The 13,901-nt window shown below is 43.8% G+C and overlaps 1 protein-coding gene and 1 long non-coding RNA gene across 2 annotated transcripts; one reads left to right on the forward strand and one right to left on the reverse strand.

Annotated features, from left to right (window-relative positions):
• Nucleotides 1–4,048: 4,048 nt before the first annotated feature.
• LOC125536525 (uncharacterized) lies at nt 4,049–5,435 on the forward strand. The gene is made up of 2 exons (XR_007295072.2): nt 4,049–4,989; nt 5,129–5,435. It is a non-coding gene; the product is annotated as an uncharacterized LOC125536525 (long non-coding RNA).
• Nucleotides 5,436–6,218: 783 nt separating this feature from the next.
• Nucleotides 6,219–13,309, reverse strand: LOC125536524 (uncharacterized). The gene is made up of 13 exons (XM_048699759.2): nt 12,985–13,309; nt 10,857–11,058; nt 10,024–10,093; nt 9,660–9,856; nt 9,496–9,571; nt 9,336–9,410; nt 9,173–9,252; nt 8,913–9,039; nt 8,016–8,075; nt 7,563–7,613; nt 7,298–7,456; nt 6,859–6,991; nt 6,219–6,765 (listed from the first exon to the last, which is right to left on the reverse strand). The coding sequence occupies exons 2-13, from the start codon at nt 11,024–11,026 to the stop codon at nt 6,596–6,598; spliced, it is 1,368 nt and encodes a 455-aa protein (XP_048555716.1). The 5' UTR covers nt 11,027–11,058; nt 12,985–13,309; the 3' UTR covers nt 6,219–6,595.
• Nucleotides 13,310–13,901: the final 592 nt, after the last annotated feature.

Raw genomic sequence — 13,901 nt, forward strand, 5'->3', positions numbered from 1 at the left:
ACATGAGGCAAGGGCATTTTCTTCTAGTGCCGCCTAACTTTACATACTTTTAGGTTTTAGCCTTCTGAAAACCCTTTTTTACTACCGATATATGTCACCATGTGGGGCTCCGGTTACGCGGATAACGGTGCAAACCAAATGAAGAAGACGATTCAAAGTTACATAACACGGTGACATCGACCTCATGACCTCACGCATTCCAGTTGGCATGCCGGTTTTTATCGTCGCCAATCATGTGCATGCATCTAGCAAGCAATCTATCCCCATCGCTTGCCGTAGGAATTGGTATGCATCTGGGTAAGGTAGATGTGCCTCCTTGATTAATTTTATTTCACCACCACCCTGCAATGTTGAACTAGTCAGGGAAACGCCATTATTGAGTGAGCATGCGGCAGTGCTTGATTAATCAAAGACAACCACACATATAGTACTGCCTGGAGATCACATTCATGAATGTAAGATCCGGAACCTCCAACGGCAACATCATACTTTTGTGCCCTTTAGAACAATCCACGGACTATGTTACATGCATCGAAGATCTGCGGCGGATCATAAGCATCTAGGAAAGCAATTGTCGCGATTTGCTTCGATATTTTCGGTACCTACAATTGATACCCGGGTTAGCTAGCTGAGCATGAGCTGCAGCTGCAGGCCGGCCGGTTTATAGTAGTGGTAAAGAAGACAACCTTAATTTGGAGCATCATGTATATCAGGTTTCCCCAAGGGAGAACGAAGATTACGAGACGGGTGAAAACAACAGCAACAGCATTTTCATCTGATGGATACACATATGAACATCAACCTTGACCATGGACCTCTACTTTGTCATGGTCAGGAGGCCTTTGCCGCAAGGCGATGAAACCTGAGGCAGGGCGATCGCGGTTCACAAAATGGGGCGACGGAAGGGGTGGTCCACGTCCACGAGACGGTGGTGGCACAAGTGCACCAAGTTGTTGAGGTCTTGAGGGCGCCAGCAAGTTGTCGTCTGTCAGATGTGTGTGTGTGTGTACATCGTACTCTGGCTCCACGACGCCGTTGACCTAGCGTTGTCCGGTGTGGATGCGAGGAGGCCCCGGGGCTCCGAGGGAACACACGAGTTTTCTCCGGTCAAGCCTAGCTCGTCAGGCTCAGCAGCATTTGCCTCGTCACATGGCCGGGCGTCACTACTGGTTTTTGCTCTCTCTGGGGGGCACCACCCCCCGTCCCTCGGGCTATATATGGAGGCCATTGTGTTTGTCTATGCATTGTGCAGCGACACACACACACAGAGACAGACAGAGAGACAGACATACCTTTGAGCAGATGAGCGCTTGAGCTGTTCTTGTGGGTTAGGGTCCTGTGATCAGGAGAGATGACACCGACGCCGATCGGATGGGTCGGCTTAACCAGGCCATGCATCCGTCTGGCCGGAGTTGGTGTCACCTCGCCTGAACATAGGGCTCACTATCCCTGTCAAAGCACCAGCTTCAGAGGAGAGCACTGCACAGGTGATAATGCAACTGCAGCTGAGCACCGCCTCCTCTTCCTCCTCGCGTTTCCTCTTGCAGGTCAGGTCAGCTGGAGATGCGGCCGTTCTGCCATGTCATGAGGGAAAGCGTGCTGGCAGATGTTGGAGCTCATACACAAGGTTAGTTAGCCATGTAAGAAACCCAAGAATTTGTATCTCTGAAAACATGCCATGCCCACGGTCTTGCTTGCCTGAGGGAAAGTGCCGGTCTAACGATTTGCTATCGCTTTCTACTGCAGGAGAAGGAAGGCGGCCGGGAAACTCAACACCGCTAATTTTGGCTGCTTTTACCCTTCTGTCTGTTTAAGATCACCTTTTTCAGTATCCCAGCAGCAGCATGCACGACGGAGAGCCCATCCGGACCGGGAGCTTTGCTCGTGGGCATGGCTTTGATCGCATGCCAAATCTCGTCCTCGGAGAACGGCCGTTCAAGTGCCATTCGATCAAAGTGCTCGGGGTGGATCTCCTCCCAGGAGAGGGAGAAAGCACGCTCCTCGGAAGATCCAACGATGGTCGATGAGTGGTCGAAGGCCGCCTCCGCAAGGGCAGCCGGCTCGGAGACGGTGTTGTTGTCCATGGAGCCCGGAGATCTGGTTTCTCTGGTGGCGGTGCGCGGCGCGAACACGTGGGAACGCGGAGCTCGCGCTTGAGCCAAGCAAAGCGCGACCGCTGCCTGGCAATGGAGCGATCCAGGGATGCTAGACCGAGGTTGACGGAGGCCGGAAGTCCTGCGCAGCGTCCAACCGAGCGGTGAGCTCACGTGCCACAAGGAGCTGGAGCTAGATAAATGTTATTTTTTAGGTTTATTCCGGTGATGGAGATATCTAGGCAAGAAATAAAAGAAAGATTCAAAAGTGAGAAACAAATGAGGTAAAGTAAAAAAGATTTCACAATAATAACCGTCTCGGTCTTAGTCAAACGAGCTGAAAACTTGTGGAATTCTTGACGAACAGCTCCAAGCTGCCCGTGGTTCCAAAAGTTATGCAACACGCATGGGGAAGTATGCAAGAACTAGAGAAAGGAGACAGCTGATCATCTATCTGCTTCTATCATGGAAACAAATTCTTTTACTGCGCATTTTCTCACTGCACGAAAAATGACCAGGATGATAGCATTTTGCTCCCTTGATAGCAACATTGGACGAAAGGTCCTCCTCACAATCTTTTTCTTTTTTTTGAAACGGAGGCAAAAGTTTTGCCTCTTCTGTTAACTAACTAAGAAGAAGAGAGTTGCCTACTTAATTTACAGGGGGAAATCCGTACAATCATTGAGTGCATGCATATGCACATGATGCAAGGAATGACATTTTCTTGTGTGCCCAACTTTTAGCCTTATTTTCTTTTCGAGATGAGCTTTAGCCTTCTAAAAACTCTTTTTTGTACCAATACATGTCATCATGTGGGGTTCCGATCATGGGGATAATAGTATGAACCAAATAAAGTAGACAATTCAAAGTTTTTTTTTCTCTCGACCATTCACAGTTGCATGCTGACATTTACTTATGACATCACACGTTCCTATTAACATGCTGATTTTTATCATCACCAATGATATGTGCATGCATGTAGCGATCTATCCCAATCGCTTGCGATAAGGAATTGTAGCTAGATGTGCCTCCTTGATTAGTTTTATTTTACCACCCTACAATGTTGAATTGGTCAGGGAAACGCCATTGATTTAGCATGGGGCAGGGCTCAATAATTAATCAAATAGAACCACATATGTAATACTGCCTGGAGATCACATACATGCATGTAAGATACGGAACCTCCAACAGCCACATCATACTTTTGTGTCTTTAAACAATCCACACGCTATATGTTACATGCATACAGGAAAGCAATTGTCCCGATTTGCATCGATATTTTCGGTACCTACAGTTAATACCGGGGTTAGCTAGCTAAACATGAGCTGCAGGCCGGCTGGTTTATTAGCAGTAAAGAACACAAACTTTGGACCATCATATGGAGTAGTATCAGGTTTTCCTCGGGGAGAACGAAGATTATGAGATGAGGGGGAAAGATGGGAATGTTAAAAATACTCCCTCGGACACGTCGGATCCCGCACATAAATTCTAAAGTGTTTGGTCCCGAGCACCCCTGTGCGAAGTACGAGCTCTCAGGATGGAAGCAATGCGTGTTTGGGATGGAAATTTCTATTTTTAGAGCTTGACAATTTTCACCTTTTTTTTCTTGATGCAATATGGCAATTCTCTTCAGTCAGCATGACAATTTTTATTATTTTCTTTTTTAAGGCTGGCAATTATCCATGTTGTAATCATGGCAAATCCTTAAAAACACATGGCAAATACTCTATTGCAGCATGATACTTTTCTGACAATCTTTTATACAACACGGCAATCTTTACTTTAGAAATGACAAATTCTTTTGCAACAGCATGCATCTATTTTCATGGCCATTCTGGAGCGTTCGCTGGAAGTGGGTTTTTTTAGCAAACAAAAACATTTGTCCGCTCTTATTAACTAACTGACAGGGGAACGATCGTTCGCTCGGTTTTACCCCCGGAGGGAACGAACGTCGGATGTGTATTGACGTAAAAAAGGAAAGAATTTTCGTCTGATGGACGCACATGGATCTACTTTGTCAGAGCCAGAAGGCCTTGGCTACAAGGCGATGAAATTTGGGAGGGAGTGAGATCGCAGCTCACAAAATCGGGCAACGGAAGCGCTAGTGCACCAAGTTGTTGAGGGCGCCAGCAAGTGGTCGTCTGTCCTCTTTGTGTGTACATCGTACTCTGCCTCCACGACGCCGTTGACCTGCCGCTGTCCAGTGTGGATGCACGAGTTTTCTTTGGTCAAGGCTCGTCGGACTCGGCAGCATTTGCCTCGTCACATGGCCGGGCGTCACCAGCACCAGCTAGCTAAAATTTTCTTTCTGGGAGGCACCACTCCCTGTTCCTCGGCCTTATATATGGAGGCCATTTGTGTTTGTCTATGCATCGTGCAGCGAGACACACACAGAGACAGAAAAACAGACAGACAGACAGAAATACCTTTGAGCAGCTGATGAGCGCTTGAGTTGTTGTTGCTGTTCGTGTGGGTTAGGGCCCTGTGCTCAGGAGAGATGGCACCGACGCCGATCAGATGGGTCGGCTTAACCAGGCGTCTGTTCGGAGTTGGTGTCACCTCGCCTGAACATAGGGCTCACTAGCCCTGTCAAAGTACCAGCTTCAGAGGAGAGGGGAGCACAGGTGATAATGCAACTGCAGCTGAGCACCGCCTCCTCTTCCTCTCCTCCCGTTTCCCTCCGCGTTTCCTCTTGCAGGTCGGGTCAGCTGGAGACGCGGCCGTTCCGTCATGGCATGAGACGCACGCAGCGGGCTGGCGGATGTTGGAGCTGGGCGGCAGACGGCCACACGCAGAGGCTGGCCAGCCATGCATCGATCCATGGAACGAATCCCAGAACAATTCGTCCGTGAAGCATCGCCATCAACTCGAGCTCCACTCCGCGTTTCCTCTCTCGGTTAGTGTTTTTCAGTAGATGCCTGTTGTGTATTTGTCTACTTCGCTCTTGTGGCGCTTTGTTGTAACATCTCTGATGAAAAACATTGCTTGCTCGAGGGAAGGTGCCAGTTTAATGCTGCTATCGTTTTCCCCTGCAGGAGAATGAAGGCGGCCGTGCGTGCAGCTCCCAGCTGAGCAAGACCGCCAATTTCGGCTGCTGGCGTAAGATCGCCTTATTTTTCTGATTGCAACGAGGTTGTTGGCCTGCACTCTGTTCTCTGCTGGGTGTAACCGGCTGGGTTAGCTTTAAAATAGGTTCTGACTTCTAACAAATTGTTGGCTGCAGCTTTGTTTTGTGGCGAATATTGCTTCCTTGGTTCTGCTTTGCCTTTCCCACTCTATGAACCTCGGCTGAACTATGCTGTAAGATTTCTCGATCAAAAATTCGATGGTTGGTTAGGTCCACCCCTGTTTCGTGTTCTCTGCATCGGAGCCACATTATCACTGCCGCTTTTCAGCGACATGGTGAAAGCGCTATCGCTCAAGAATGCTAAAATTAACTCAAGATACCGAGTCCAGTTTCCAACATTTGACATACTCAGACATGCATATCAAGCAGCGGCGTAGCCAGGCCCCGGGCTGCCCGGGCCATGGCTGGGGCGTGAAGAGAAAACTCATCATGTACTGTAGCAACAAGGCTGGCCCGGGGCGTAGGGATTTCCTGGCTACGGCACCACCTGCCTCCCACCCCGGGTCACCAGTATTCCGGGTTCATTCATCCCGAATTCCTGTTAAGCTCATCTTCGTGATATCTTCATTTCAAATTTGTAGCGCACGATGCGCTTGCATCACCATGTTTACCACTGATCAAGGTGGCTCAACGAGCGGCGTAACTCTCAGATCTCCATTTGAAGCATATCCGCAAATGCATAACCCCTTGGGAATTCACAGCTCCACTATTTAGTTAGCCTTTCAAATCAAACAAGAGATGGAACAGCCACCACTATCATTTTGCCTTTTTTTCTTCTTAAGAGTCCAAACTTGTCAGGCACACCGCACAAACAAATGCTCAAGTTTTCAGTACGCGTTCTAGCTGCGTCTGTCCCCGGCGCGTACCAGCAATAGCACATTATAGCAGGCTTCAGTCACCAAGACCGATACCGTATACTATTTCACTTAAATACTGATCAAATTCAGGATGAAATCGCAGTCATCCAAAACAAACCCCAACCCAAGTACGCCAAGAAGTACATTGCCACAGGGGTGTTTAGATGGATTAAACTTTTCAAATGAATACACGTACAGGCTTTGCATTGTTCTAAACAATGTGACTGGGATATATCTAGCTATTTACAGTTACAAGGTACTGGGGATCAATTCACACAGATAAGTATGACCATTAGCAGGTTATGACTTATGTGCCACTTTCGGTTTATACTCAACGCCTTGCTGAGTAACCTTCTCTGTTGGTCACCTAAACTTCTCCCAGACTATACAGTATATTAGCGGATTGGTCGTGTCTGAATTCGTTCCCCCATGTGCCATATAAAGTTTGTTAGCACCTCCGGAGTTTATATGCAGGGCTGGCCATCAAATTTCTACAGTGCAAGTGCTACCAGCAAGAGTTAGGCAAGAAGAGGCTCCACTAGAGGTCTCCGTCGAGCTTCAGGGAGGTCCATGGTATGAGCTACTATGGCTGAAAGAAGCGAGAAGACGGCTGGAACTAGCCCCAGACCGAGTCTCGTAACGGAATAGCCGTATGCCAATTCTTGGTTCTCACTGATCTTGGTGCTTCCTGCCACGCAAAAAATGAAAATCTCATTGTGTATACAAATCCATTTGTTGTGAGTAATCATTAGTGTGCCAAGATACCAATAAGTAGCATTACCTTGGTAGGACTCGAGGATATACAACGCTATGCCACATGACACTTTGTCAATAAAACTTAAAGAGCCGTATACAAAAGCACAACCATTTAGATCTTCTCCTACTAAAACACCTTCCATGCTGATACTTGTGACCTGTAATCAAAGGAAACCGAAGAGATCAGAGTGACGAAAAGTGAGCTCCCAGCCTATAACATGATTATGCATCACATACACAAATGTAGACATGTTCAATTGCAAATCTTTAAGAGGCTATGAAATGCTCACAGCAAGGCATAGACCAAATGGATATATATGTCAGAGTTGTACAAGCCCACATGGCTAACAACTACATATAACATATACTTCTAAGCCAAATACATAGGAATTTTTCACCATGAATTTGTACATGTATATTATACTAAATTGACTCTTTAAACTGAATCAAGGTTAGAAACATACTGTCATAAGTGCATTGGCCGCTCCTATCGTGATTGAAAGGGCATACATGAAGTTGTGCATACTGCTTGGTAAGAGAACAATTCCAATGCCGGACAATATCCAAATCATTGCTCCAGCTGAGAAGTAGTTTTTTAGACGCCAACCCGACCATCTAGTCTCCTATAAAAATATAGAATTCCATTGAGTTGGTTCCTCCAAAGAAATATGCTCCCCATTGAGTTGAGGAAGAAAATAAATTAATTAAACTCTAAGAAGATAGTCGGACCTGTAACATGACAGATACTACCAAGCTGCATACATAGATAATAGCAGGTACCTGAAAAACAAAATGAGCAAACACTAATTCATGGAAATTTAATTTTATGAAATGTATCAAGAAACTATCTAAATTAATCAACAGTATGAACTGGATTGTGGACCTCAATTGAAAAAGGAAAATATCAACAAGTAGTATCACTTTCAGCATTCAGATTATACTGAGAGCGAGCATTTGAGTGCCTGATTGGACTACATGTATAGTGTAACTCATGCAAAGCAAGCTTACAAAATTGTCGCACCTGCATCATAAGTTCTATTGATTTTTCTTCTTCTTCTAATTCAGGCATTTATATTGCACATGTATCACATGAGTTCAACTTGCCCATGGACATACTCAACATCAGGATGAAAAAATCATAAGAGAGACATTCCAAGAGCAAAAGGGGAAAGAAAATCTTACCAGCGCTTTGGAAGATTGGTGCATTCCCAAATCATTTATCACGTAGAAAGCAAGAAATGCCTGATCAAATATATATAAACATTATAAACGATCTGCTATCCGGTTGAAGTTCAAACTTCGAAGAATTAAGGGGGTACAATGAAATTATAGAGAAAATAAGAGTACTGCAATATAATAAGAGTACTGCAATGAAATTATAAATGATTTGCAATATTTGATATCCAATCTGTCCTTGACTGTGTAATACATATATTAAATTATATAAGAATACCTACAAGGAACTAAATATCTTTTTTTTTATGAAGAAAAGACCCCAAATTCGAGCAGAAGAAAACTAGAATTTGGGTGGTGCAATTTTACATCCATTCCCTCACCCCGCTGAGCTAGGCTCAGTTCCTATAACATACGAAGGTACACTAATATACTAGTAATATATATATTGAGCATTTTCTATCTTTAGTATGTCGGTATATTTTAATGTTATCTTCCATAAATTGAAACAAACATAATCATAAGATAGTTACAGCACAGAAAAAGATAGTGAAAACCAATCAAGGGATACATGTGATGCGTAACACCGCATGTACGACTGAACTGATAAATATTTCATACAAAAACATCTAAAGAAAATGCTGTTTAATAATTAATGTGTGAAAAAATTGTAGTTTTTCCAAGAAATTTAGCCATGTTTCCCCATGCCATGGTACACCATTGACAGCGCGGTCTACTCCGAGTAATATACCATAATCCACAAGAGATGTCCTTTACCATACATGGCATTCATCAAATAATAATCTAAGGCTTGAAAAAGATCAAGTAAAGTACAAGGCAGTAAACTAAATGGAATGAACAAAGTTGTTTGGTCTCATAATCACGTAGCTTAAGATTACTAGATACCTGCGAAACATTGGTTACCAATCTAGTGCACATGTAGACTAGAGCAACTTGGTAGTACAATACTTTCTTGAACCAGTGGGCCCATGAAATTCTGGAGAGGCTCTTATCCTGAGAAGGTTGATTTAACCTACAGAATTCAAAGTTAGAAACAAACTGAAAATAAAATAGAAGGAAAACATACTGAAAGTTAAGAACATTTTCAAAAGAACATGGCATTAAAACTTTGTAATCCAGATGTCCAAACAAGGTTTCCATCTTACCCTGGCTCTTTTGTTCCAATCAAGAACGCGACAACAAAACAACATCCGATGGAAATGGCCGTATAAGCAATCCAACGATACTGAGCAAAAGGATTTGAGAAATTTAAGATAAAACAAGAACTCAGATAAATGATAGTATATATTACTTAACACAAGAAAGTACCTGAACTAATACACTCACTGACCGCATTAGAGTAAATATCAACAAAGCAATGCCATACAAGCTAAGATTTGCGACCTGGAATAAGCGTGAAAAATGAACATGTCAGGGACAGTTATTCAGATACCTAGACACAGTAAAATCAAGGCAGAGTAAGGTGTACCATCGTGAAGGCATTGCGGCAGCTCACTAGTGCAACCCGACTTGTTGGGTTTGACGTCATGCAGTTCACCATTGACCTTGGAAATATATAAAAGATATACACAAATGATATGCTGAAATCACAAGAAAAGCATGAATGTAAGTAATGAAAGGAAGGAGCATTACATGTGAGCGACTTGGGTAACTGCCCAACCAACATTAAAAATAGAGGCAAATATGCTGTATCCAACAGTCTCCAGAGTTGACGAATTAGTCCCCGTGAGTTTGCAAGGCAAACAGCTACCAAAAACAGATGAGAAGGAAATTGCTACTAGAATAGATCCTCCTGCATGCCACAGTTTGAAATGTCCAAAACGATCAATCTGAAACAAAAATGATTCATTTATGTATCTACTTCGGAGCAATACACGGTAAATACAGAGAAACCCTAGAAGTGAATGCCGAAAGAGAAGCAATCAAACATATATTATATGATATCAGAAACTTATAACAGTGCAGTAATATAAATCCTGTTCATTTTGCCACATACCAGCTCACCAACAAAGATTGTTGTGAAGCCATCCGCCAACTGACCGGAAAGCATGACAATAGCAGCATCACTGCAGAGTTGAATAAAAGGTGAATTGCCTAAAAGAATTCTGAAGCAACAAGTAATCATTTCAAGCTTTTTCAACATCTCAGGCAGAATATTTCTCGAAGCATGAAGTGTCTAAATGGTCCATTTTCAAATAGCATCACAGATGCTTCATATATGACAAATGTTTCCTACAACCGGGTGTAGTTAAACCCACGTGCATTTCATTCATTCTAGGTAATATCTATCATACCGGAGCGTATGCACGCAGTATGTAATACTATATAAGAATACTTGGATAGTCTATATATATACTACTTTTTGGGTAGGATGTTCCATATTTTTAGCATGCTCCTTTTTACATACAATTTGTATGTATTCCACAAATATAGTAAAAACTATGGACTCACTTCCAGTTTTTCATGTAGCTCACTCTGGAATACCTTAGATATAGTATATGAACATACTAAAAATGATAAAGTAGTATATATACTAACACATGGTAGTATATGAGATGTGGGTGTAACTACACCTGGTTTCTAGGATGTATTTATACATAAAGATCAAGGGATAATAGAAAATGCAATATATATTATCACACCTAAAACATAATGAAGTTTAATATGAACTTATATCTGATGCATTTATTTGCGTAAAGATTTATAACAAAAACTTTAAGGACTGCAGGAATGCCTTCATTCAATATGATTTCGCAACATCTGAAAGAACATAATATAATGATTTAGAGTACAAATGGAGAAGAAAAAAATTATAATCCTACTACATACCTTGGACTAAGGCCGACGTCCGTCAAGAATACCAACAAATATGTAAACCAACAAGATGATGTGATATCATTTAGCATATGCCCAGAGCCATAGGAAAAGATTGGCACCCTTCCTAATGGCTCATCCCATTCTAATTCACTTGATGGCTCAGTACCAATCATTTTAACCATTACTTGACGTTGGCAAAACTATGAAGTATCACCTACATTACAAAGGAACACACATTTACATTTAATCCACTGTGTAAATAACATGGTATGAGTCCCTACTTTCAAGAAAAAGAATGGTACTGCAAGTTTTTTTAAAGTATTATGGCAAGTGGTGATAATGTCAGCATTCTTTACATGATGCAAAAAAACATAAACACAAGGTCTGTCTGTGGTACTTAGTGCAAGGTCTAAAGCTATATCAAACGAGTATGGACTAATTTCTTTTACTGTGATGTTATTCAGCAGTAAATGCAAGGTATCGACCGTATTACAAGTTTCAGCAATAAATGCAAGGTATTGACCGTATTACAAGTGTCAACTGGGAAGGCATTCATATTTTCTGGACTCCAGAAGATAGTAACATTTGATTGGTCTCAAGTTAGAAGAGATCAGTGAAATTTCCAGGTAATGCAATGATACAAAAAGAAGGTCCCTCCCATGTTCATTTTCTGCTTTCTTTCTACTCCCCACTTTCCTCTCTGCCTTTCCCTCCTACCTGATCCTAATGCATATGCACAAAAGGAGCGAATTCCAACATGTGCATTACAAAGGAACACACATTTAACTCACTGTGTAAATAACGTGGTATCACTCCCTGCTTTCAACAAAAGGAATTGTACTGCAAGTTTTTTTAAAGTATTATGGCAAGTGGTGATAATGTCAGCATTCTTTACATGATGCCAAAAAGCATAAACATAAGGTCTGTCTGTGGTACTTAGTGCAAGGTCTAAAGCTATATCAAACGAGTATGGACTAATTTCTTTTACTGTGATGTTATTCAGCAGTAAATGCAAGGTATCGACCGTATTACAAGTTTCAGCAATAAATGCAAGGTATTGACCGTATTACAAGTGTCAACTGGGAAGGCATTCATATTTTCTGGACTCCAGAAGATAGTAACATTTGATTGGTCTCAAGTTAGAAGAGATCAGTGAAATTTCCAGGTAATGCAATGATACAAAAAGAAGGTCCCTCCCATGTTCATTTTCTGCTTTCTTTCTACTCCCCACTTTCCTCTCTGCCTTTCCCTCCTACCTGATCCTAATGCATATGCACAAAAGGAGCGAATTCCAACATGTGCATTACAAAGGAACACACATTTAACTCACTGTGTAAATAACGTGGTATCACTCCCTGCTTTCAACAAAAGGAATTGTACTGCAAGCTTTTTTAAAGTTTTATGGCAAGTGGTGATAATGTCAGCATTCTTTACATGATGCCAAAAAGCATAAACATAAGGTCTGTCTGTGGTACTTATTGCAAGGTCTCAAGCTATATCAAACGAGTATGGACTAACTATTACTGTAATGTTATTGAGCAATAAATGCAAGGTATTGACCGTATTACAAGTGTCAAATGGGAAGGCATTCATATTTTCTGGACTCCAGAAGATAGTAACATTTGATTGGTCTCAAGTTAGAAGAAATCAGTGAAATTTCCAGGTAATGCAATGATACAAAATGGGCTCTCCCACTCGACAAAGTGAGGTTCATTTTCTGCTTTCTTTCTACTACTCCCCCATTTCCTCTCTACCTTTCCCTCCTACCTGATCCCAATGCATATGCACAAAGGGAGCAAATTCCAACATGTGCACCGCGACTGTGAGCGGTGACACCGAGCAGTAAATGAACTGAACCCACGAAAACACCAGATTTCTGAACTTGATATATACAGTACAGACTAACGAAATCAACAAAACTGCACAAAGCCGCCTTAGGCAAGATATTGTAGTTATCCAGCTGGCTCTGAAATGGCCAATCCGCCGTGTTTGCTCGAGACGCCCCCAAATCCGGAAATCCCATCCCACGGCGGTCAACGAGAAGCCCCGACGGGCAGCAAGCAACCCACCCACACAGACCCAAACCAGGCAAGAAAACCCCCGGAGCCGATCAAACAGGGGCCAGCAGAGAAGCTCTCACCAGCAGCCGCAGCGTGGCGATCGCCGCCCGTCCGCCCGCGCGTCCGGCCGGACCTGCGCAAGCACGCGTCCCGAAGAGCGTCGGGGCCGCCGGGGCAGACTATTTTCAATGACTATATTTGGGGAAAATGAGGAAGCGACGGACGGGTATTGGGTACGGGCGACGTCGCGTGGACGGCAGGCGGAGATGCGGGGGGACGCGACAGAGACGGGCGGACTCGGTGCTGCCGGAGGAGGACAGGCCACTACTGGGACGGGACGAGACGGGGCCGACGAGAAGAGAGCCGAGCCGACGGGAAAAGAAAGCAGGGGGGCGGGGGAGAGACGACTATTGGTTGGGGCTGGGCCGCCGCTATCCGAGAAAAACGGAGAGGCACGGGCCGGTGGGCCCGCCGAGGCGGTTAGGATATTCTTTCCGGAACTGGTGCGCGCCGCGCGTCCGCTCGTCCGCGGGCCGAGGAGGGAGAGGAGTGTCCCGGTACGGCGAGATTCATGCCATATTTGCCTCCCTGGTGTGGTACCGTGCGGCCTGGGCGGACCGTGTGAACGGGTCTTGTTTGTTGGTCAGTGGCCGATTACCAAAGCGTTGTCGTTGTCCATGTTCCTTCGGGAAGAAGTACTTGTTCGATTTGCAATGCAATCCGGTGAGATTGTCAAAGAAGACGGAGCACCTGCTTGGCTGGAGTGGCGTTGCAGACAGCTCAGCCGGCGAGCTGTGCTTATAAAGAACAGCCGGTGAGCGTGTAGTTTAGGCTTTAGGAGGAATCATCGGGTACACTAGGCCTATATTTGCGTTCTACGGATGTCTAAGGCCTCCTTTGGTTCATAGCATAGGAATTTTATAGGAATAGGCAAATTATATGAATTGAGATGACATGCATCTCAATTTCTTTAGAGAAAAAAATGTCATTTGATGCA

The sequence above is a fragment of the Triticum urartu genome, chromosome 2A, assembly GCF_056163025.1.
Source record: "Triticum urartu cultivar PI428250 chromosome 2A, HENAU_Tu73, whole genome shotgun sequence".
NCBI lineage: Eukaryota > Viridiplantae > Streptophyta > Magnoliopsida > Poales > Poaceae > Triticum > Triticum urartu.